Source organism: Eptatretus burgeri, chromosome 7, assembly GCF_056783735.1.
Source record: "Eptatretus burgeri isolate ZD-2024b chromosome 7, Ebu_testis_v1, whole genome shotgun sequence".
NCBI classification, from domain to species: domain Eukaryota; kingdom Metazoa; phylum Chordata; class Myxini; order Myxiniformes; family Myxinidae; genus Eptatretus; species Eptatretus burgeri.
Window position 1 is genome coordinate 17952050 of NC_140967.1, and position 26179 is coordinate 17978228.

The 26179-nt window shown below is 43.6% G+C and overlaps 1 protein-coding gene across 10 annotated transcripts in view; it reads left to right on the forward strand.

The window, feature by feature from the left end:
• Positions 1 to 22017, forward strand: part of LOC147022758 (uncharacterized) — a 102379-nt gene extending 80362 nt beyond the window's left edge. For all 10 annotated transcript variants that reach the window (XM_085887540.1, XM_085887542.1, XM_085887541.1 and 7 more), the window contains 8 exons: positions 545 to 867; positions 1894 to 2037; positions 2231 to 2349; positions 9638 to 9799; positions 12673 to 12827; positions 15149 to 15326; positions 16568 to 16674; positions 21255 to 22017. In XM_085887540.1, coding sequence (XP_085743666.1) covers positions 545 to 867; positions 1894 to 2037; positions 2231 to 2349; positions 9638 to 9799; positions 12673 to 12827; positions 15149 to 15326; positions 16568 to 16674; positions 21255 to 21459 — 1393 coding nt within the window. In that variant the 3' untranslated portion in view covers positions 21460 to 22017. The remainder of the gene's footprint in view (positions 1 to 544; positions 868 to 1893; positions 2038 to 2230; positions 2350 to 9637; positions 9800 to 12672; positions 12828 to 15148; positions 15327 to 16567; positions 16675 to 21254) is intronic.
• Positions 22018 to 26179: the final 4162 nt, after the last annotated feature.

A 26179-nucleotide genomic window follows, 5' to 3' on the forward strand; every position in this document is an offset into this window, starting at 1 on the left:
TTCTCCACTTAGCCTGTAAGGTTTTCTGGTGAATTAAGTTATACAAGGATGCCAATAGTGTGACAACGAGAACTATAAAATGAGTCAGGACTATGAGAAGAACAAAGTTTTTTGATCGGTTTGGTCCAAGAGCAGATTTGTTTGGCTGCTGAATCAGTTTTCTATGGTCTAAAATTCTTGCCGACTCAAGTTTTTACCCATGCTATCGCTGGAACGTGTTTGTTTGAAATATCAAGTTTGCTGTCCATTTTGCATTTTGGCGTCGAGACAAATAGCCCAAAGAGAGAGTTGGTTATTCTGAAAATGATCACGAAACTTGAAAATTTTGAATAGTCCGAACAATCTAGTTGAGCAGAATGATACGGACATCGTGTTTTGACAACTTGAGTGATCGTTTACATATTAGCGAACCAGAATTTTGGCGATTTGACACTTTAAGCTGCTGCAGTCACAACACAAAATGTTTTATCCATCATTAAAGAGTTGCAAGAAGAGATCCAGACAAAGGTTCTGAATTGTTCACTGTGCCTTTTTGTATACGCAGCCCCATAATTGAAACGAGCAGAGACACTCGCTCATCTTCGTCGTCCTCATCAATTTCTGCCAATTCCTCCGTGAAAATGTTGCATTCCACGCGCTCTGGCCCTGCACTTGAAATGCCCAAGCCATTTGATTCTCACTCGAATTCCAAGACTCCACAGCTCCCCGTAGCTTGCTCAATGAGGCCGGTAGCAAACGTGTTGCAAGATCCGAAAGCTGCCAAGGGATCGGATGTGGTCGAGCAGTTGTCGGAAAACCTGAGGAGGAGCCACTTTGATGGGCCTATAGAAACACAATCGGCACGTTTACCTTCTGGATCTGCACCAGGTAACAAAAGTAGCCAGTTGTACATTGTTTTTTTTATCTAATAATCTATATTAATATTTCGGCATGCCCCTTTCTTTGTTCCACCATCAGATTTTTGTTACTGCATGAAATGAAACAAGATTTGGCACATATACTAATGATATTATTGTCTTCCTTAAGAGGACCCTCAAAATTCGTTTTGATGCATTTTCACAAACTCCAACGGATTCCATTCAAATTCGGTACGATTATGGCTTTTGGTCCAACTTAGGTCATTGGCTATAATTTTTTTCCATAACACTTCCGATATTCGAAAAACATCGATAAATCGATATCCCTTATGGGATTTTCCATTCAAATCCACTCAATTTTAAGGCCTACGGGCGACGCAAATTTCCACTTTGCCCTGGGCGCTGTTTACCTCCGCTACGCCAAGCTGTGAGGGTTAGGGTTTGGGTTAGTGTTAGTGTTAGTTTTAGGGTTAGCTGTTAGGGTTTGGGTTAGGGTTAGCTACCCTAACACTAACCCTAACCCTAACCCTAACTGCTAACCCTAACCCTAACAGCTAACCCTAACCCTAACCGCTAACCGCTAACCCTAACCGCTAACCCTAACCTCTAACGCGAACCCTAACCCTAACCGCTAACCCCTAACTGCTAACCCCTCACCGCGAACCGCTAACAGCTATTCAGGAAATTTGCAAGAAAGCCCGGGCAATGCCAGGCTTCATTGCTAGCCCGAGCAACGCTGGGCATTACTACTAGTATAAAATAAGGTAATTGTGTGTAAACTTGGCTTCTTCAAAGGATTTTCAAACGATTTATTTATTTTGTTCTGAGGGATGTACATGTTGAAAAGGTTTATAAAAAAAATTTGGCACCTTTTATGAGATTTATTTTTTCTTCTGTTTCTTTGTGGAAGATGCCAATAATATTGAGAGCTTTGAATTCCAAGTTGTTCAGATACAACGTAAAGTGGGAGCAACAATGGCACAGAGAGAGACGGAATTGGACTCCATTGCTAATTTACTTTTGCTCATTTACTCAGACAATATCATAGATAATCCATGGAATGAAGTACTGCTGAACCAGCTGCTGCAATCTCTTCCTGAGCACCTCACGTCATACCCTCACTTTCACAGTTACAGCGAGGCCATGCCTTCTGTGAGAACGGGCAATACCATTATCCTGGGTAAGTGCATCATTGTAAACTATACTCGTGTGAATGTTCAAATGATCTATGTGCATGATATACCTCAGATTGGGTGGGGGATGGGAGTGGGGAGGATTTCTGCCTGGTTCGAAGTATATGTCTAGCTGTATTGCCAGCATCCTGAACATGCTTACAGTTGTGCTCACATTGTTTTTTTTTTCTGTCATTGCAGGTTCTACAGTATTTCAGGTGCATAACCTCATGGGGGAAGGTGCTTTTGCCAAAGTGTATGGTGCCACCCTGATCCAAAAGCAGAATCCAAACAAGTGTGGTCAGAGCGTTGTGCTGAAGGTTTGTCAGCTATCTTTTTCATCACTGTGGTTAAACATCGTACGTTTGGCTGAAAAAAGAAATATATATATATATATATATATATATATATATATATATATATATATATATATATATATATATATATATATATATATATATATATATATATTTGCGGTTCTGCGAAACCGGCGTTCGCCCAAGGCAATAGCACACAACATATAGCGAGCGGTACAGAGACAGTTATTTCATTAGCATTCGTTTTCGATAGCCCTTCCCTTATCTCTAATGGGTTTATGGGACATAATGCATTGCATGGGCTTTAGATATATGGTGTCTTTATTCCCATTCTTTATTTATTTATTTATTTATTTATTTCAAACACGAGCTTCTCCTTAATGCTGTCTGCACACAAGCAGCTCATTTCCAGATGTACGCCGTTTCTCCTTCAAATCACACACGCCATTAACCAATGGACACTTCACTTTAACCTTTTCCAGACTTGAACCACAACACTACAATATTCCTCCGACGACCACAATGCCTTCGTAATAATTCCCTCAATGACAAATGAAACTCACCCACACTCACCATTGATGCCACAACCTCAACGACTACCTCCACCATGAATCACCATGCCAAAAGCTCACCACGACGCTCACCGCCCTACCACCGTTGCCATTGCTTGACCATCATCACCACCAATGCCAACACCGGCTTTTGGGACCAACAGAACAAGGGAGTGGCCCAGACCATTGGAGATACTGGTGTCGAGCTCAGGGTGCGAGTTTGCACTAGGTTCAGTTCAACGTGGTATGGATAGCCCTAGCATTCCGCTCAATTACGACCCTTGTTGGGTGTCCGGTGCATGTTTGTGACCAGAGAGCGCCACAAAATACCATGGCGCCCATGTTGACCTCGGAGCTCTGTTGCGGGACCGAATTCAGGACGAGTGAGAGCATTTCCGCCACCGAGACCTCGCAAGACCCACCTCCTAAGTGCCTGGGTAATGGTCCATACACCGATGAGGGCACTGAGAACACCCATTGCTCCGCATGTTGCGCTCTCAAGTGCTGCCCCTGCTGGGGGGATGATAAAAGAGCACTTGGTCCTCTGGTTCTCTCTTCTTTTTATTGGGGTCACTGAGTGAGCAGAACGGAGCACGGAACAAGCAGCATTAGTCCATTAGCAATTGCACATACAGGCTTCTTACACTCACGTTAAGTCTATCCTCTTTACATGTTCTTTTCTTAATTTCCAAAACCCATCCTTACCCACATCTTTATTCCAAAACACCTCTGACCCACAACTTTACCTTTTCCTCTTCATATGTCACTGCACCTCACCACACAGCACCACACCTCATTGCTCCTCCAATCACACACCATAGGCATCCTCAGTTTTTCTCCCTCCTCCCCCTCCTAAGCGACTGGGATGCGTGGGCCCGTCGGACGCGCCAGGAATTGGAGAGGTTGCACACCTCGTGCTATACCCTCGAGGTCCGCCAGCAACCTCCTTCTGGTGAAACGACAAAAATCAAGAATCACTGCTCACCTTCATTCTTTCATTCTTTCATTATTCTTTTTTCCTGCCTTTGGAACAAACTCCCCACACTCTCTTCAATCCCATTCTTCCCTCCAGGTCTTCAAAGCAACTGTTCACCACCATCTCTTTTCTTCCCCCCCATCCAAACCATTATCTTTTTTACCCACGTTAATCCACCCCAAACCCACCTCCTTCAAATTCCCTGCTTTCCTTCCTGAAAGTCCCTGTAATGTCCATCTTGTTTACCCCGTGTACCCCACCCCAATCCCTCCCCCTTCCACAGGTCTCCTAATGTCTCTGTTCCCCACTGTTTTGTCCTTCCCTCTCCCGCCCCTCTTGTCTCCTCCTCCCCTTGTTATACGTTCTGTGTGTTAGATCTTATATGAGCCTCAACATTTTAATTTTTTTCATTTAAAAATAAAAAAGAGCACAGTTATCTCTGCTTGGTGGCCTGAGGACAGGGCATTCGGGAGGAACTCGAGTGCTTCCCCTCGCGGCAAGCCTCGAACTCCGGATCCCGAGCAATATAAATGTTGTGTATCTGGGGTTTGAGGCTTGCCACGAAGGGAAGCACACCTCGGGTCCCCCTCCACCCCTCCGAACGGCCGGTCCTGAGGCCGCCAGGCACAGATATTTTCGCGCACCGGAAAGTTGCTGGGCAACCACGAACGCCTTTTGGCATGGCCGATCCGGGCAGGGTTACACTACTTTGCATGATACCTTACTTGGCTAATTTGGGTCACGGGTGGCTGGCTAATTAGGGTCACGTGCCCTCAGCACACAATCGGATTACTGCCGAGCGTTACAGTGAGTGTGAGCTGGCAATCAAAGCAAATTATTGGGTTACAACTTCCTGCCTAATTGTACTTGTGCACCGTGTTGAACCAACAAAGGAAAAGACGACTGAGACAGATTGGAAATAAAAACAAACAATTATTTGTTACGAACACACAAGCGAAGCAATCATTTAAAAGCAAGTATTTATAAGCAAGAAAGCAGAGGCACATATTAGAACAGATTTAACCAGAACACGTATTCTTCTTATTCAATCTTGCACAAAAGACTTGGCCATCATTCACTCAGGGGAGAAGAATAAAACAAGAACTTGAAAATAAAATAAAAAAAAAGAACGTAAATGGAGAAAAGAAAAGCAGCCTTTTCTTTTCTCCCTCACCTCACAAATATACAAGAGAATGCGGAGGGAAATGGATGGGGAAGATGGGCAGTGGCTATGTGACACGATGGGCACGCACAGCTGCGTCCCTGAGGTACCCAGACCAGGTAGGTGAGTGCTCTCTGGCGTTCCAGATACGTGAGCTTAAGGCCCTGTCATACCTTGACGATTTCGCCAGCGTATGCCGACGTATGAAAAATTTGTCTGAAACGCTGGCACACGTCGAATACGTTATGGGTAAGTTTTGTATACGTTAAGAGTATGCTGGCATACGTCGTAGTACGCTGAGCTCGTCGACAAATTTTAACATGCTTGAAATTTTTCGACGTATGCCAGCGTATGACTCACACGTTCCGCATACGCTGGCCATAAGTTGTAGGCACGTTACGTGATTGTTGACACACGTTACTTGTAAGTTACTCATAAGTCTAAACACGTCGAGGTAATGTTTAGCGTACCCGAAACCTATTTCTAACTTGTGAGTAACGTGTTGTAGGCACGTTACGCGATCGTTGACACACGCTACTTGTAAGTTACTCATAAGTCGAAACGCGTCGAGGTAATGGTTAGCGCCAGTGTTCCAGACTCTCGATTTTTTTTTTTTCCTTCGGTTTGACGGTGATGTTGACACTTCGATTTATCGTGCGGTTATAATATAATATAATTAATAGGCTGCCGCTCAACGATTTAAATCGTAACCGCACTAGAAATCCAAGTGTCAACATCACAGTCAAACCGAAGGGAAAAAAAAACAAAACAAAAAAAAAAACGGGAGTCTGGAACACTAACCCTAAACATTTCCTCGACGTGTTTCGACTTATGAGTAACTTACAAGTAGCGTGTGTCGACGTGTGTCAACGATCGCGTAACGTGCCTACAACTACAACACCTCACAGGCCATGACGAGCATCAAGCATCATGAACATGCATGTGAGGGCAACCAATGGCTTAACGACCACAGACAGGTCGAACGTGCCCATTTAAATAATACGCGAATGGAGGGAACACAGAGAGAAAATCCACCGGACCGAGGGACGACCGAAAGGCTGCAGGGCTGAAGGCAAGACTGATGGGGTGAAGTAGGGACTGTTGAAATTAGCAGAGGAGGGGCGGGGAACAGACCGATGGGGAAAAGGAGGAAAGAATGAAAGTAACAGAGGCGTTAAACCGAACGATGATGTGAAGGAAGAAAGATTGAAAGTAACAGAGTGGGAGGGGGAGACATTACACTGGAAAAATGCAGCCGAGCCAACGCATGCCACCACCCACCCCCAAACAGCCCTTTGACAAGGGACCAAGGACAATCGACACAAAGACGAATATAATACCTCATCATTGGGTCATCTTCGTGTCCATGTATGCTCTACCCCCGGGGTAGGTTTTCCACAATCGTAACATTATCTATACATCTTGCACACAAACAGGTCTGGCTCATAAAATTAGGCGCGGTTAATAAATCGATCATAAATGATCAACCTGCTGCAACCATGAGGCACATGGTTGGCCTCCTCCACTCATGAGGCTCCCTCGCTGAGAGAATCTGGTGAGCAGGATCTGCATCAGGAAAACGAGCCACATGTTCATATAGCTGCCCCTGATGCTCACGGACTGTGCAGGTACCAAATCACATCTGAGTCTCAGCAACAGCTCTTTCGACACACAGTCTGACCAGCGATAGCCAAGGATTCTCTGAAGAGACCTGGTACCGAAGGAATTAAGTCTCCATCTCAGAGTCCAAGTCTCACATCCGTAGAGCAAGACTGTAAGGACCAAGGACTTAAAGATTCGGACTTTCATCCTCATGCATAAGTACCAAGAGTGCCACACCCCATGGCCCAGTGAATCCATGACTCCCCAGGCCCGACCCAGACGTCTATTTACCTCTTGCTCACAACATGCGGAGACATGAATATCACTGCTAAGGTAACTGAATCTCTCCGTGACCTCAGCATCCTCACCACAAATGGGTACAGACAACATAGCATTATCCAAGATGTTATTGAAAGCCAAAAACAAAATTAGTTGTGCCAAAAGGCAGAGAAAGGTTATGACATTGTGCAAAAGATTGAGTTGTTTGATGGATGGGCAAGAGGTCAAAGTGCGGCACCTGTGGGCCACCATTATGGGATCAATGCATCGACTGTGCGGTGAATGCGAGTCAAACGTGGTAATACGGGAGGTACCATTGTGGATTTACCCATTTGCATGGACTGTTAATACGGGAGAAACCACTGTGGATTTAGCAACGTTTCCACGAGACTCACGGGGCCAAAAGCTTCAGTTCAGCCATGGTAGACGCCGAAGAGATGGGATTATTTTGGAAGAGGATTCCATTAATTTGATACCTTCCTCTCCAAGCAGGAAAGATCTGCTCCAGGTCAAGGTGGCAAAGGATTGTTTTACCCTTCTTATATGTGGCAATGCAATGCAGGCGACTTCATTGTGCTTTTGATGATCGAATAGCCATCGCAAGTTCTACATCCACATCTTTCTAACCAACACCCCTCCCCCCCCACCCCCACCCCTGACAGCATCATCCTGAGTGAAGTCTTGTGTTTTCTATTTACGGCAGAGGACAGTACAAACGAGTCAGTAATATGTTTGCTCTCACCCACTTCGCTGTTTTGTAATAAATTTAAAAGGTAAAACTCTTGCGTATTTGTTTATTACCTCCGTCACCAAAGGTGAAGGAGGTTATGTTTTCACCCCTTTCTGTCTGTTTGTCTGTCTGTCTCTGTGTACAGGGTATCTCAAAAAGTTGTGGACGAATCCGGATGAAATTTTGTTGACAAGTTGGGTGTGTGTGACGAGGACGAACTGATTAGATTTTGGTGAAGATCCGGATCTGGATCCGACTACTAGAATTTTTAAAGTGATTCTTCACCATTTGAGAGATTGGGCTCAATAACGATACATAGCACGATATCTCAAAAATGTATTGGGCCCGATATGTTCTCGTGGATCAGGCATTGCAGGGCGTAGGTATGCGCTCTCCCGAGTGCCCTTCTCGTATTACACAGTATTTATTGTATCGACATGTTTATTTCAATGTTTACATGCTTTATTAACCTCCGCCATCTTCAAAGATGGATGGAGGTTACTGTTTTCACCCCTTTCTGTTTGTTTGTTTGTTTGTTTGTGAACAGTATTACGGAAAAACTCCTCGACAGATTTCGACGAAACTTGGTGGGGGGGTTAGGTATGGTCCAAGGATCATGCCATTACATTTTGGACTTGGTTTCCCCCCCCGCCCCCAGAAACTTTTTTTTTGCATTTCTGCATGTTTTAAGTGATTTCCAAGCCCCCCCCAAATTGTTACCCCCCCAAAAAAGAATTTTTTTTTTGCATTTCTGCATGTTTTAAGTGATTTCCAACCCCCCCCAAAAATTACCCCCCAAAAAAATTTGTTCGAGAATTTTTTTTTTTGCATTTCTGCATGTTTTAAGTGATTTCCAACCCCCCCCCAAAAAAAATTGTTACCCCCCAAAAAAAGATTTTTTTTTTTGCATTTCTACATGTTTTAAGTGATTTCCAACCCCCCAAAAATTGTTACCCCCCCCCAAAAAAAACTTGTTCGAGAATTTTTTTGGCGTTTCTACATGTTTTAAGTGATTTCCAACCCCCCCCCCCAAAAAAAATTGTTACCCCCGCAAAAGAAATTGTTCGAGAATTTTTTTTTGGATTTCTGCATGTTTTAAGTGATTTCCAACGGCCCCCCAAAATTGTTACCCCCCCCCCAAAAAAGGATTTTTTTTGCATTACTACATGTTTTAAGTGATTTCCAACCCCCCCAAAAAAAAAAATTGTTACCCCCCCCCAAAAAACTTGTTTGAGAAATTTTTTTGGCACTTCTACATGTTTTAAGTGATTTCCAACCCCCCCCCCCAAAAAAAAAATTGTTACCCCCCCCAAAAATATATATTTTTTGCATTTCTCCGTTTTAAGCGATTTCCAACCCCCCCCCCCAAAAAAATTGTTACCCCCCCAAAAAAGAAATATATTTTTTTGCATTTCTAAATGTTTTAAGTGATTTCCAAACCCCCCCCCCCAAAAAAAAAATTTAGAGAAAATTTTTTTTTTTTGCATTTCTACATGTTTTAAGTGATTTCCAATCCCCCCCCTCAAAAAAAAATGTTGGAGAAAAGAACTATAACTGTCAGCACTGTTGACATTTAATGAATAAGATATAAGGTTTACTTGAGTGACCCAGCAGTATTGGCGGCGGAGGTTTTCCACTCTCCCGAGTGCTCCCCCTCTAGTTTATATTTTACATGTTTATTTGAATTGTATTGTGTTTATTTTTTAGCTACCGTTCCACCTTCCTCGATATTTCCTCGAAGCCCAGGAACCGAACTCTCCTTTCCCATTGGCCCTTGGTTTACACTCTCATGGCATTTTCCAGGAACCAAACCCCCATGATAGTTGAGGGTTTACTGCAATCATGTCATTTAGCAAGTGTGAAAGAGTAGATTTTTGATAGCAAATACTAGTGATGAAGACTTGAATGCTGTAAGTACGTTGCAGGTGTGTGTTTTGCTTTTTGAAATGTTTTGGTTTCTCATTTTGTTTGAAAGTTTGTCCTCGTTACAGGTGCAACAGCGCAGCTGTGCTTGGGAGTTCTACATCTACCAAAAGCTGATGCAACGCCTGGCTCCGACTGACCTGCCTATGTTCATGTCGGTGCACAGTGCGCACGTGTTCAGCAAGGGCAGTGTGCTCGTCGGTGACGTGTACAGATATGGCTCTCTGCTGGTATGCTTGGCATGATCTGTGGACCATTTTCTTTGCCTTCGCAGCTTTTTATTTTGGTTTATAATTGGTCTGTCTGTCTGTCTTATCAGTTTATGATCGAGGAATAAACTTATTTAACTTGAACGTTGTATTTTGAACACGAATCTGAACATGAATAGGAATTCAAGTTTGCAGTTTATCAGTACTTTGGCTCTGAATTTGTGTCCAGACTGCACATGCCCCAGAGAGGAGTGAGATAATATTTTTAGTCTGTCTGCCTGTCTGGCAGTCAAACAAAATTGAAAATCATTCCAAACAGGAAACTTACTGTTTTTAAGGATGTTATAAAGGACATGTGCAACAGGCACGAATAACTGATGTTATGTGTTGGGGTGATGGAACAGACGCTGGGTTAAATGGCGGTAAAACTGGGAATTTATTTATTTATACACCTTTAAACCTCTGTAAAACTTTATTCAAACTGAATCGTATACTTGAACACTGAAGAACACAAATCGCCTTCATAATACTTCCAAGAACCATGCGAAATGTTGCTATGTGGCGTGTGAGAGGGCGCAGCATCGGGTTGAAGAAGAAGAAAGCCACCGATATGGCTCGGTACGATGCCGATTGACGCTGCATTCGATGGTGATCAATAAAGCCGCCGCCTCCTCAACTGAGACTCAACGTCTTATTGCAGTGCATAAGGGTGATGTATAAGACAACTTCCGGTTTGTTGGGGGCGTTTATTGTCGTATTGAAAAGGGACCCAACTGCAAAAAAAAAATTTTTCATAAAAGCCATTGCGAGTCATTAATCACAATCTAATTTAAAGGGAAAAAAGTTTTGCAGTATTTTTTTTTTGCCAATCGCGATGTGTTGGAAAAAAAACCCTGGTGGGTCGGTTTTCGATTTTGCCTGTGACGTCACACTATGAACTCACCTTGATCCCATTGGTGGCTTGCATTGAGAAACTGTGTATGTCGAGCTCGGATTACAATACTGCTTCCACCGTCATTTGTAACTCTGAAGGTTCTCGGTGTGTTGAAACGGATCAGTGGGAGTTTGAAAGAACATTTGGAGACAAAATTAGTGATAAAAACGCTTTTGAGGGAATGTGGCGCCACATCGTTTTGAGCCTTATGCGAGCGATTCAGAGGAAGAAGGTGGAAGTGAAGATGGAGAAGTGAAAAAAAAAAAAATAAAAGAACATGAAAACGCCGGTTGCATGTTGAAGACAGCTCGGTAGGTTTTGCTTTTCGTTCAATTGACTGCTTTTTTGGGGAGGGATTTTGTATTAATTGATAAATTGGTTGATATATTACTTGACCAGAAATACCTATCACCACTCAGCACACTCGGACACCACGGACAAAATGGGCGACGCATGTTTTGTCTCGCTGTAACAGGCTGACCAGGTGTCTTGTATGTTATGGGATCGTCCCATTTCACTCTTTCCCCAGATGCCATTTGTGTCCGTGCCTTGTCCCACCGTCATGTCTCCGTGAGGTGTTGATGTCCCACCCCAGTGGAGGGGGAGGGGGTGGTGGTGCTCTGTTGGAGAAGGGGTGCAGGGTGGTGGTGGTGGTGGTGGGTATTGTTGTGCTGATTGTTCATGGAGGACTGTGCGGTGATGGTTGATGAGGGATCGTGGAGGGGGTCTGGGTGTGGGAGGATGGTGGAGCTTGGGGGAGGGGGTGTGGGATGGTGGTGGGTGTTGGGGGGTGGGATGTTGGGGGGGGGGACCCTGAAAGTTTTAGTTTCCTTGGTCAAATCCTCTCGGAGGAGTCTGATGATGCACATGTATTTTCTCTCCACTATAAATAGATGGTGGTTCATTTGCATTTGATTTGTAGAAATTTGTGTTGATAATAGATAATTATTTTCAGGTGTTCTTGTGGTCACTGCCAGGCAGTGGTAACAGGTGTTTGATTCATCACTCAAATCGTCCGTGTCCATGTACTATAGCTGAGTAGAGATGGTGTTAGTTTTGAGTGATGGCAGTTTCTTCCGCTTAATCGTGGGAATGGCATTCTCTCTCAATCGTGATTGACAACCACAAGATCCAGCCATCTCCGTTGTTTCATAACTATGCTCTGTGAAATTGTTCCGAGCACAAAAGCAAACATTTTGTTGGCCCAATCCACGCTTGGGTATTTCGGACAAGCCTCGTCAAATTTCTGGCAAACTTCAGGTCTTTCGGCCGCATTTCGGTGTGGCACGAAACCATCTCGGTTTGTATTAATTACTACACCAGCACCAAGGACGCATCGACTTGGCATATTTGTGGAAAATCGAAGATTATTCACCATTTGATTAAAATCGTGCCACGATGTAACCCAGAGACAGTACGGATTTGACTGTCAAGTTCCTGGTCCGACGTCATGGCTATTCCGAAGAAGAAGGTTTAGGCATTTCATCGCAAATCTACAGACTTTAAAATTGGGAATTCGGAAAAAGACTCATCGCATCTATTTTGTTGGGTATCAAGGTGGTCTGAGCATTTGCGTTCCCCTTTAAAGGATGATGCATCTTGGTTTCTTTAATTTGCTCTTTCTCTGTATTAATGGTTTGGTGAATATTCATCCCTCGTAACCTTCCACCCTCGAAGCCTCCATGCTCCTGAAAGAGCAAGTTCCTTGATGTTGGAAACTTCAGGTTCTTGTATTTATATCTGCAAAGGTGGTAGCGTTTGAATTCCCCCGTTCAATACCTTTAGTATCAACATGGATGGAATGGACATGAGTAAACGGGGAGTTTCCATCTGGTGGGAGTGCTTGCATTGCATTACCTTGCTTGGCGGTGGTGGTGGTCATTGAGGTGGTAATGTTTCATTTTATGTGGGACTAGTTTTCTTAGAACAGTCAATTTTTATCAGTGTCTCTCACGGACAGGATGTTTCCAATTGGCTGAAGAATCAAGATATTACGAAGAAACAGTTGTTGTCGATGTACTTTGCCGTGTTGGTGATGTACGCCGTTGAGCGACTCCACGACAAGGGAATAATCCACGCGGATATCAAACCGGACAACTTTCTCCTGGCGGAGAGGTATTTTTGTTTTTGCTTTTTGCTTGTTTTGGTTGTGATTGGAATACTTTTTGTGCTTGTAAATCTCCAAGTACATAGACGGGTGACATTGTCGGAAATAAAAAGAGGTTACGGCCATAATAGTCACCCTGATTTTTCATCGGTGTATTTCCCAGTTTACGGCAATTACGTTTTATGAGAAATATTTTCCAAGTAAAGGTCTGTGTACACTGCAGCAAGAAGTTGTAGATGTAGACTGGTGGTATCTTACTTTTTTGAAAGTTTTGTAAAAAAAAAAATAAAAAGGCACAGCTCTATTTGCTGCAACATTTTTTTTATTTTGAATGCAGAGTTGAGGTTCCTGGAAGGGCGAGAACACAAAACAGACCAGGATATAACAGGAGGAAAAGAAAAGTAGAAAGGTGGGGGGGGGGACATGCCAACAGCATGGTGGAGGTAAAAATAGAGGGAGGTTTGGAGAAATGAGGGATGTGTGGAAGAAATGAGAACTTGGGGAGGACATGAGGTGAACAAGATGGACACAGCCACAGAACCTCAATCGCAGAAGTGGAATGAAAAATTGGAAACCCACAAATAGGTCGCCTGGGTGGGTGGGGGGGAGGGAAGGCGGGGGAAGGGAGGTGATAATAGGTGGAGAAAATATCTTCATTTCAGATCGAGGTTGATCTGAGATTGTGGTGAACAGCTGTCTTGAAGCCCTGGAGGGAATAATGAGATTGAAAACAATTTGGAAGTTGATTCCACAGGCAGGGAAAAAAGAGGAACAAATGTGTGGAGGTGAGCTGTGGTTCGGGATTTCGGGAGTTTCACCAGGAGGGGGTTCATGGTGGACCATGCATGCCCTGCAGAAACCTGGGGATTACAAAGCACGGAAAAGGCAGAGTGTGCAATATCACAAAGGAAGCTCTGGAAGACAGAGACCACCAAACCTGTCTGCGATATGAAAGTGATCGTCCCAGAGAATCAGCTTCATCATAGAATAAATCAGCGGTTTTTTTTTGGGGGGGGGGTTTAAGGCTTTAGTTTCCATGGCATCAAGCTGAGCAAGGTTTTGAGGCAGGGGTGCCATCCCAAAGGGGAGAGCAGTAACTCCATCAAGCCGCAGAGTAAGGCTTTGTTGGCGGATATAAATTTTTGTGTGCCGAGGAAAAATCTTCTCGCAATTCAGCTTTCTTACATAGAATGTAACATCAGACAATCGGCTTCCTGGGGAACATCACGTGTGTGAGTAAATCATGAGGTATTGCTGAAAAATTCCCAAATGTCCGCATAAAGTTGCATCTTTAATATACAAAAATGAAGATTGTATACACATGCTTTACGATATTATATGCTGTCTTGAAATTCTTTACTTTTTTTTTTTTTAATGCTGACGAAGTCGCTGGAAGCATTACGTTTTCGTGTTGTCTGTCTGGCTGTCCGTCCATCCGTGATGGGTTGTTACCACGATAATTTAAGAACGGCTGAAGGGATCTCAGTCACTCTTGGTACAAGCATGTATAACGATGCAAAGATTGGCTATCGAGTGTAGCCTGTGGCTGCCGGTTGCATCATTGTTTGGGACGCGGCTTTTTGCCGCTGATGCAGTGTCCCCTTACCAGTACACTGGTGCTCATTTTGCCGACCTCGGAAGGATGGCAGGCTGAGTCAACCCCCTGGTGTATTAATTCAGTGGCCCAAAGGGGCTTGAACTCAGGATCCTAGGATGTCAAGCCGCCGCCCAAGCCACTACGCCAACACCAGGCTTGATGCAAAGATGAACTGATTAGATTATGGGGTCAAGAGGACAGAGGTCCCGTTAGGTAAAAATTCTGTTACTATGCAAATGGTATTTTGACCAAATTTGGTACAAGTATATATTATGATGCAAAGATGAACTTATTAGATTTTGGCATCAAAGGTCAGGGTTTTCTGGTTTTCTTTACTGCGATAAAGAACGGCTGAAGGGGGTCCGAGTCAATGTTGATACAAATAGGGATAATGATGTAATAATGTAGGCAGAGGCATATCGGTCATGACGTCGAAGAGTGCCGTTCTCGTTTTAACCTAATACAAGACGTGTTCAAATCAGCATGGAACATGTCTTCGGCTAAAACCTGCAACATGAAAACCACAGCTTTAACCCAGTGGCTGGAGCAAATTCGATGTTATTTATTTATTTACCCAGGACCTTTCAGCTGAACTGTTGAATTGTTGGTTCGGGGTGTGCTTGGTTCCATTGGTCTAACTGTCTCTCGTTTGTTTGCTTCATGTTCTGCTTCGTTGTTAGACAACAAAATGATGCATTTCTTTGAGACTCTACTTGGCACTTGTCACACCAGGTTCTCCAAGAATGCAGGAAAATTGGAAAATTTGGTGTCCTCTGGCCTTGTTCTGCTTGATTTTGGACAAAGCATTGACTTGCAGCTCTTTCAGCGAGGAACGAGATTCCGTGGCTCGTCGAAGACTCATTCTTTCTGTTGTCCAGAGATGCTTCAAAATCAGCCATGGACCATCCAGGTGGGTTTGTCAAAGACAAAATTCTGTATTTTGTTTTTTTTCCTATTTAAAAAAAATGAAAATAATCACAATGCCCGAGAGAAGCGGTGCAGCTAAAAATAAATAAACAAGCAGTCATAGACTGCTACTTACGAAATTGTCAACTTGACCTCTGACCTATTCAACTTTGACCAACGTCAAAAGCTGTCTCTCGAGAAAGTAGCGATGCAAACCAGAAGTTTCTACGATGATTCTGTACAAAACCATCAAAAATCGAATGTTTTGGATGTTTGACCTCACTGTGACCTTGACCTTTGACCGATTTTGACCAAAATCTAATCAGCGCGAGCCATCACCCTCCTGAATCACGTGGTGTAATTTGACATTGGTAGTTTCTTCCGTTCTCGAGTTATCGTGCCTACAAACGAACAAACGCGCAAACAGAGGACGGAGTGATCAATATACTTATGAAATCTTTAGATTTCGTAAATAATAAATAAAGGTCTGTTTGTGTACATGGGTACTTTGGCACACGTGGCAAAACTGCAAACACCAACTTGCGACTGGTTTATCCCCACACTGAGGGTGACAAAGGTTGTTGTTCTTCATTTTGACTGATGGATGGAAGGAAGGAAGGACGTACCAAATATCGAAGTGGCTACACCGCTTAAAAATTGAGCCTCGTGGAAAAGCAGGAAAAGACATTGGACGTATGGTGGGGACAGGTGGGTGGGTGGAGGATGGTGGTGAGGGGGGCACTTTTGTACTCAACAAGCAGGGCAACTAATAAGTAAATAGAAGGGGGAGATAACAAAATAATGTGCAAGTATGAGGGTTGGGTTAGGTAAGGTAACTGATAGAGCAGGTTTCAGACATGGAGTTATGAGGGGGGGTCGGGTCGGTAAGATTAAGGAGGGGACGTGGAACATTGAGATTCCAGGTTCAAATCCCATTTAAACTGGCCATTGCCCACTGATGTCCGAGTTCATGTAAAGTACAGTGCAGGCTCCTTGTTTTGCTTTTGATGCGTTTGCGAGCTCCACCATGAGGCTTAAACTGTTGTAGAAATGTTAAAACTCCATTCAAGTTGCACTCCGTACATTGCTCGCCACTGACTGCACGCATCTGCTTCGAGAACGTTGTGTTCATCGTGACGTGTGACCTTTGCTTGCCATTTGCACCCTTGCTCTGTGTGTCCCCAAATTTGATGCTACATTTGTGGTGTTTGAGCTGCGATTTCTGCTGTGATCCTCTTTTCGCAGCCTGATCTCTTCGCTGTTGCCAGCACAGTGCATTGTCTGCTGTTTGGGGAGTACATGGAGGTGAAATGCGATGGTGACACTTGGAGAATTTGTTGTGCTTTCAAAAGGTATATTTCAGGTGACACAAAATAAACCTGGGAACGTTCAAAGTAGTTTGGCTTCTTTGTTGTTTTTTTTTTTTTAAACCTTTCTTTCCTGAATCGTTTTTCACAAGGTAATTTCATATTGTTTCCTATTTATGCACAATTTCTTACTTTCGTCTTCTTCGTTCGTATGCAGCACAAGGCTGCGGGGTGGCATCATTGGCTGAGGGCGTAGCTGTGCCACTGATGCAACATCCTCTCTGGGTTAAAAGAGAATTTTGGAAGTTGTTCAGGGTGCCGGCGATAGCTCGCCGACTCTGTGAATGACACATTGGGATCTTTAATGTCCACAAATTAATGCTGGCAAACGGGATGGCAGTTTAACATCTGTGCGGGGGACGGCACACACATTGATGAATCACCCTGCCTGTGAAACACCAGTTTATAGCTGAGTCGGGATTCAAACCCAGGCGAGACAGCTTCGAGGCGAGTGTGCGTACCTCTCGGCTATCCTGGCAGACCCAAATTTTTTTCAGTGTAGCATTCCGTTGGAATTTTTTTCTGAGCGAGATTTGTTTTCTACCAATCCCAAACTGCTTACAATTCGGTAAACTCATGCATGCATGTTTTGTGTGCGATTGCTTCGTGTTTCATCGTCTCATTGGTCCTTTTTTTTTTCTTATTCTTGGCCAAACTTTTTTTGATATTCTTCAATCCCTTCAATCTCTCAATTTCCCGACCCGGATCTCAAACAACTGTACTCGATCTCTTCTGGATCTGATTTTTGACCAATTTCCCTGAAAATATCTGCTGCTCTTCCCTTGCTCCAATCAGTATATCTGACCACATGCTTGTCAAAGTAAACATCTCTCTGGCTGTTATCAGAGAACCAACTCAGCGCCGTCGAGTTTGGCATTTCACTCAAGCCGACTGGCAGGGTCTTCAAGCAGCCATCAAACTTCTAGACTGGTCTCCCATCTCTCCTTCCTCCGACATCAACTCGTCCTGGGAATTCTTTCAAAGAAACTTGCTCTCCCTCGTTCATAGATTTATCTCCTCTCGTCTTCGGTTGTCCTCCCCTTCCTCCAGCCCATGGTACACTGAAGCTTGTGGTGAGGAAGTTGTCCTGAAACAACTTGCCTTTGCCTTCAGTTGGATTAGTCTTCCATGAGGCAATCTCAGTTCCTTCCACAAAGCTTGGAACAAGCGTGCCTACCCTCAGGAGAACCAGGAATCAACATCTTTCTAATCTCAAGTCTGAACTTTCAAACCTCTCTCCCTCCTCCAGGCCCCCCTAACAAACGGACGCCAACGTTGTCAGACGGAATGAAAACCCGTCATTCTTGTTACAAAAACAGCTAAAATTGATGAAAAAGCGGCCGAACGTGAAACCAACACAGTAATTATGGTCGCAATAGCAGATATAACCGAAACCAACACGTTTATTCTACACGCAAGAACGGTCGTGACGGACACACGAACGGTCAATACCGAAATAGATTGATGGGGAACGGAAGCAAGATTGGTTATTTCCATCACGAAACGTCCGAGAGCGAAACAAAAGCGGTTCATTCCGGTTACTGTAGTGCGAACAAGATGGTGGATGCAGTAGAACGACCTGTTACGGTATGTAAATTTTTAGTGCTTGTGCCTCGAACATAAATGTAATATAGATAATATATCGTGGGTAGTACCTGATGTAGTTTTAACAATTTATTAAACTGAATTTTGTTGTGATGATAATGTTTGGTTTGCCTGTATTTCGAGCCCCCGAGTAAAGGATCGCTAGTTGTGTATGCCCAGTTCAACATAGAGGATCGTGTATGGGATCTTTTTACAGTTTTTACTTCATATTAACTTTGTTACTTTATTGGAATTTGTAATTTATTATTACTATCAAATTTTACCTCTTGCAAATATAAACGATCAATCGTCACTGATCGCTGCAGCACGGGGGCACGAATTTCACGAAATGTCAGCCACACATGAAATGTCAGTCAAGAGGGCGCATTTATCGCTGCTTGTATTATATCCCGAACCACAAACGGGTTTTCATTAACAGACATGATATATTCAAGGTAGACTACGTTAAAGTTAACTTACCATAACTTCAAGAACTTTTCAAGCCGCCATGTTTTCCACGTTATGGTAACCGGAATGAATCGCTTTCGCTTCGGTCTCCGCCATTTCGCGACGGAAATAACCGATGTTGCTTCCCTTTCCCAAAGTTCTATTTCAGGATTGACCGTTCGTGTGTCCGTCACGACCGTTCTTGTGTGTAGAATAAACGTGTTGGTTTCGGTTATATCTGCTATTGCGACCGTAATTACTGTGTTGGTTTCAATTTCGGCCACTTTTTCATCAATTTTAGCTGTTTTTGTAACAAGAATGACGGGTTTTCATTCCGTCTGACAACGTTGGCATCCATTTGTTAGGGGGGGGCTGTCCTCCAAATCCTGGTAGCATCCAGTTAAGTCTGCTTCTGGTGTATGTTCCCCGTCCATCCCCTCCCTTACCTCAAGTGGCCACACTGCTGACACCGCACGTCAAAAGGCTAAATGGCGAAACTCCGTGTTTGCTTCTAAATCTTGTGTCCAAAACCCATCGCTTTCTGTACCCATCTTACCCAGTCACACCCAGCTGTTTCTGGACTCTGTGTCCTTTTTCTTCTGACAAAGTGGAGAAATTGCTGTCAAACCTCGACTCAGATTCTGCAACCGGTCCAGACGGCATCAGCCCACGTGTCCTAAAAACCTCCTCCTCTGCTCTTGTTCACCCTCTCTCTGTTCTATTCACCCTCTCATTTGCTTTAGGTCATCTGCCATCTGCTTGGAAATCAGCAAACATCACTGCCGTGCAAAAACAGATCCCTGGAACGACAGACCAATCAGCCTTACCCCAATCATCAGCAAGGTGATGGAATCCATCATCGCTTCAGACGTTAAATCCTTCTGCTTCTCCAGTGGCTTGATTTCCGATCATCAATTTGGATTCAGACCAGGTCATTCTACCCTGGAAATGCTGCTTCTGCTTTCCCAACAATGGATAGCGATCCTCGGTGCCATCTTCCTAGACAAATCGCGTGCCTTCAATACGGTCTGGCACCCTGTCCTGCTCTCCAAACTCTCTCCCTGTGGTATCCAAGGCCATCTCCCCTCATGGCTCAGAGAGTTCCTCTCCTGTCGCAGCCAACGGGTGGCCCTTAATGGAGTTCTCTCATCCCCTCTTCCTGTCCAGGCTGGAGTTCCTCAAGGCAGCGTTCTGGGCCCTGTTATTTTTCTGGTTTTTATCACTGATCTCTTCAACTATCTGGAAAATCCTCTATCTCTTTGCAGATGACCCCACCGTCTGCCGTACCATGTAATCCCTCAGGTTGGCAAGCAGCAGCCTCTACACTCTGCAGATCTGGATAAAATCACAAGCTGACCCAACACGTGGAACATGTCGTTCAACTCTGACAAATGTCACACTCACTGTCTCTCAGAAAGGAGACCGTCTTGGAACCCCCCCCCCACCCCCAATCTACTTTCTCAACAATCCTCTTTAAGAACTTTCATTTAAGCTTCTGGGTGTCACCATGTGCCATGATCTTTCCTGGGAAAGCTACATTTCCAAGCTGACCTCGAAAGCCAGTCGCCGACTGGGCATCCTCCGTCGTGCAAGTCCTTGGCACCCCTGAGTTTCTGACCACAAACAAAGCTTTCGTCCACAGCCTGATGGAGTACCTCTCTCCCTTCTGGGCTGGTGCTCCCGCCTCTCACCTTTCTCGGCTTCACATTGTGGAAACCAAGGCAGTTAGGATAATTGGTATCTCCCGCGATGAGGCTGAGTCTTTGGGTCTCTCACTCTCTCACTGCAAGCAGGTCGGTGGTCGTTCTGTCTTCTACCGTCTCCTCTCCGGCCTCGCCCCCCCCCCCTGCTCTGTCTGAGAAATGTCCCCTCATATTTCCGCAGAATTCTCAAGTTCCGTCAGCAACCCCCTTCTGGTAAAACTACCAAAATCTAGAATCACTGCTCACCTTTTCCCCACCTTTGAAACAAACTCCCACACTCTCTTCAATCCCGCTCTTCCCTTCAGGTCTTCAAAACAGTTGTTCACCACCATCTCTTATCTTCCCCCATCCAAAACCTCAATCTTTTCTACCCCCGCTAATCCACCCCAAGCCCACCTCCTTTAGATTCCATGCTTTCCTTCCTGAAAGTCCCTGATGTGCAAGGACCTGAAAGCCCCTGTCGTGTCCATCTTGTTTACCCTGTGTACCCCACCCCATCCCTCTCCTTTCCACAGATCTCCTCATGTCTCTCTGTTCCACACTGTTTTTTCCTTCCCTCTCCTGCCCCTTTTGTCTCCTGCTCCTCATGTTTTACATTCTGTGTGTTAACTCTCATATGAGCCTCGACGATGTACAACCCCCCCCCCCGCCACCGTTTACCGCCTCCTTCCCCCTCCCCCATCCAACTTTCCTACCACAATGAAACGTATCTATTAATGCCAACCAGGATGAAATTCCCAACTATTATCGTCAACATTACTATGTTCGTGATCGCGAGGTTAGAAATATGGCACCACCATGTGCATGTTGTTGTTCCCTGTGCCTTTCTAGGTGGCACAAGAAACAATGGCAGCAATTCTTCCACGACTTGTTGAACACTGGATGTGGACAGTCAAGTACGCTTTACAACCTGCGCACCCTCCTCACCAGCACCCTCGAGAGAGAGCCTTGGTGGGAGCTTCAGGATGCTTGCCGTGACCTTTCGCGCTATTTAATGGAGACTAAAGGTCGTTCCTCGCACAAGACATCTCGCTGACTCCCAGTTTCATTGAATGATCCTTATTTTTTTGTTTTTGTTTTTTGAAACATGTTTCATGCTGTTTCATATTAATTTTGTACAAAGTTTTTTTTTTTATTTTTTGTGGTTTTTTTCAATATTCAATGAAATATTTGTTACAATTGCTTTGAACAAACCAAGAAAAAAAAAATTTTTTGGGGACATTGTAACATCATCTCCATTTTGTTATCGAGCTGATTAATCCAACATCATTTTGAGAAACCTTAAATGCATTTTATCTGGGTTTTTAAGCTTAATGTTACATTATCATTGAGAACATTTCTTATTTTGCACGTTTTTAAGTGACTCGTTCAATATTATTGTAGATTTACTTTGTTCTACTTTTCGATCACACATTCCTTTCCTGCCGTCCCCACATCCCGTATTGTGTTCAATGTGTTCACGATGACGGGGTGACTCGAACGCTGCGCTTGAACAATTTGAACGCTCGGTGCCCCTCTGCTTGCACACTTCAACATGTACTCATCTTTTGCAGTTTATCGTTTTTTCAAGGAAATAAAAACGTTTGCAGTCAAACTGTTGGAGAATGATATTCTGAAGCCTATGCAAGCGCAGTATTGGGAAAGCGTGTGGATGTGCCCGGTTTACCTGCATCTTCACCTTGCCAACATCCAAAGTATCATTAAAAAAAAGTAACTTTTTTTTTTTGCTCTGCTTGCGATGATGCTGCGTCTGCTGTTGTGGAGAATCTCAGGTCTTGGAACAGCTGCTGTCAGGTTGTATTCTTTGTTAACCATAGTCGTTCGGCCAATTCCTGGTACCATGCTGGGGCAGTGAGGGAGATGTAAGATTTTGGTTGGCGAGGAGTACCGATTTGTATTTCGGTGAGAGTGGAAGGATTGAGAGACCAGGTGGAGGAAGAGAAGAGGAGAATTAATTAATGTAAGGAAGGATGAATGGGGTTGAGGAGCTTGCTTATTATTACCCTCACCAAAGGAGAGGGTATTGTATTTGGGTCCGTTTGTTTGTTTGTCTGTCTGTCTGTCTGTCCAGACAGAACTTTTGTGTTTTTCTCCGCAACCGCTTGTCGGATCGAGACGAAATTTTCACCATTGGTGCGACTACTCAACTGGAATGTTTTATTGATAATTATGACGTCATAGGTCATTTCGTGTGGCAGCCATGTTGGAGAAATGGAAAAACTTTGGACCTCTGCATCTCTAAAACCGCACCAAGGAAAAAATTGAAACTTGGCACATGGTAAGTATAATTCATGGGGAATAAGTGTGATATGTATATTTTTTTTTGTCTGACATATTGTATATGTAGAATGCGACATCTGATCAGTATGAAACTTTTTGAGGGTCATCGTGGGATAAAATGGTCCACAGCAAAAAAAATTGATGACTTCATCGGTCACGTGATTCGGCAGCCATATCGTGTTTTTTTTTTTTTAACCTTCAAAAATCTCAAGTGGCTGAACAGATTGAGGCGAAACTTTACACGTATAACCGCCTATCCATGAGGAACAAAAGGCTCACACATGTGATGTCATAGGTCACATGGCTTGGCAGCCATGTTGGATTTACCTGAAAACTATAATAATCTCCAGAACAGCTGGACAAATCGAGGGGAAACTTCACACAAATGTTCTTCAACCTTTGGGGATACCAGGGCATTCATGAATAATTAATGTGACATGGTCTGACAGCCATATTGGATTGAGCGAAGATCTTTCAATAACTCTCTTGAATCGCTCAATCAAACTACATGAAACTTCACGATTATGATCTGGTAGTATAGTGATGGGGAATAAGTTTTAAATTTCAACTTGATCGGACACATGGTCTGACAGCCAGAATGATTTAATTTTTTTGATCTGGGTTCTTTTTATTCTTTTTTTTTTTTTTTTTTTTTTTTTGAATGCGCCTTACTTGGTTGTGCCTGGATGGGTTTGAGGGTAGAGGAGTAGCAGCTGAAATGTGAATCCTATCCAGGTTCCTCCTGATGACGTCATCTTTGCTTTTTGCTTGTTTGGGTTCCTTCTGATTACTCCAATGCGGGACTCCACCTATTTGGTCTTCTATTTGATTTGAATTGAATTTATTTTAATCCCATTCTAATTTCAATTGAATAATGAATAATAACAAATAAACGTCAGGGTCAGGCGTCCAATCAAAGCGGGACGTCTTGGTATCCGGTCATCACTGCCAGCAGTTATAAAGTGTTAGTTCTAATTATATCTGTTATTAATTACGTAACACACCAGTACACCAACACCACACAAAACAAGTCCTGGTGAGGGTCTGTAATCTCTAATTGCTCTTTTTCTTGGTGTTTTTGCATTTGAAATAAATGTATTTGTGAGTATTTACGAACCATGACAACCAATGAAGGATGAGACATTTTAAGTGTTGCAGTACTGGGATTCTGGTTTGATACTTACACGGTTGCCTCGTTTTTATGTTTTTATGCCTCCTCATCCGAAGGCTGGAGGCATTATGTTTCCGGGTTGTCCGTCCAACTGTTATCGGGTTTTTGTTTCCATGATAACTTGTAAACCATTGGAGGGATTTCAAGTCTGTCTGTCTGTCTGTCTGCCTCTCTCTCCCTCTCCCTCTCCCTGCATCTCTCTCTGTGTGTCTCTGTCTATCTCTCTATCTGTCTGTCTCTGTCTCTGACATTTCTCTAATTATCACTTCCTTGAAAAGTAAATATCACCTCTGTTGATGAACAACATTGCTGCTTGTTTTTTTTTGTTTGCTTAATCTGTAAAGATATTTTGGTTATTATCAATGAATAGGTCAGGAAGCATTTTTCGATGCTGCTTCATACTTAATGGAATGTTCAAAGCCGTTTCGGTGCATCGTCATCCAGACCTTTTATAAGTCTTCTCTACAACTACATCACCAGGTGGGCACTTCTGTTTTTTGAAAAGGTTGCTGATTTTCTTTGTGGGGCTACATCTCATAAATAAATACATACCATTAATAGTTCTGTAAGATGGAACTATGATGACTAGAATGGTCATTTCTGTACTTTTGTGTCATAGTCTGTAAACCACAGATTTCAACCACGTCACATGTCATTCAAAAGAAATGACAATGCGGTGATTCATTGAGTGAACCTTTTTGCTTTGTGGTGAAATATTCAAGAGGCTTTCAGTGTTGGATTCGCATGACGTCCATGCCACTTCCTCGAAGCGCGTGTTCTCAAGAGGAGATTGTGATTGGAACAAACTCGATGGCAGCACCGAAGCTCGATCAGTCAGTCACTTTCTTCCTGTACCTTAAAAGTTTTTTTTAAATGCCAAATCGAGGCTGGCAGCACACTCACCTTCGAGCTGGACGGCGTGGGTTCGATTCCCAGCCCGACAAACTAGTCGGGTGCTTTGCAAGAAGAGTTGATGCATCAATGACAATGACATCCTTCAGATGAGATGTAACCTCGGCTCTTCCTTCACTCCATGTTAAACACCTGTACCTGTTCAAAAGAGGGAGGTGAGGGTGAATCATGATAACTTCACAACCCAGTTATTTTTTTTGTTTTGGAGTAATCTTTTGAACCAAGGACGTGGGCGGCATCTGCGAGCAGCAAATTTGATTTGTTGTGATCATGTAAAATGGTGAAATATTTTGTCTAAGACTCCAAGTACTGCTAAAAGAAAGGGTTTTGAAAGTGCCAATAAAGTGATTTGTTGTTTTTAACTTGGAAGTTGTGGGTTACGATGTGTAAATATTGGTGGGGAAAGTCTGATTTTATGAAATTTCATTCGAGGCTATAAGGTCACAAAATGTGAAAAATTTGAAAGGGGGTGTACACTTTCTATAGGCACTGGAAATACTTATAGAAAAGTGGTTTACGCAGGGGTTTCTGAATGATAAAGTGCTCATAAAATGTTTTTTCACTTTCCTCACTCGTATCATCAAATACCTCATCTTCATACCCAGAATCGCTGGATTCATTGCAATGCTTATAAACGCTCGGAGATGCCAGTGTTCTTGTCTTTATTTCATTTCCGCACATGCAATAAGCTCTAGAATCGGGGAACCTGAGCCAAATTTCAAAATTTAAACGGCAGAATTGATCTTGGCCACAGTTCCGACTGTTAAAAAAAAAAAGTGTTCATTTGTCCAATTCGGGGAGGTGTTTAATATGACCCATGGGCGAAGGCTAATCTCTTGCCAAGGCTGATGTTGCTTATCAACCATTTCATTGGTGTGTTTGCTTGAGTGCTTAGGCCACTTGACCAGCACTCTATAAGCTGCTTGGATGTTCGCTTGCAAGTTTTGGACATACATGGCAAAAGTACTCCCACTGTCCCTCTGCACAACACAATCAAAAATACATCAAATGACGTGCGAAGCTCAGGCCCCCACCTGCCTGTGTTGTGCCCCATGGTGTCGGGCAGTGCTAAGCCTGCTGTTCCTCATCAACATATGGATGGGGGGGGAAAGATGCATGGAAGGGATGGATGAATGAACCAAACTGGTGTTTGTAAGCAATGGCGAGACAGGAGACTGCAGTGTAAATTAGTTTTTTTTTTTTTCTTTAAATCACAGCCGCTGTCATTTTTGAAAATAAAATTACAATTGACATTCGAGATATTGGTAGGTGATAATGTTAATGGAGTATGTACATATGTAAACGTGTGTTCCATTCTCTTCGTTAAATCTGACAAAAGTTTAAAATATAACCTTCACCTTGGAGCGGTCAAGTTGAGCACTGCCAGGAGACG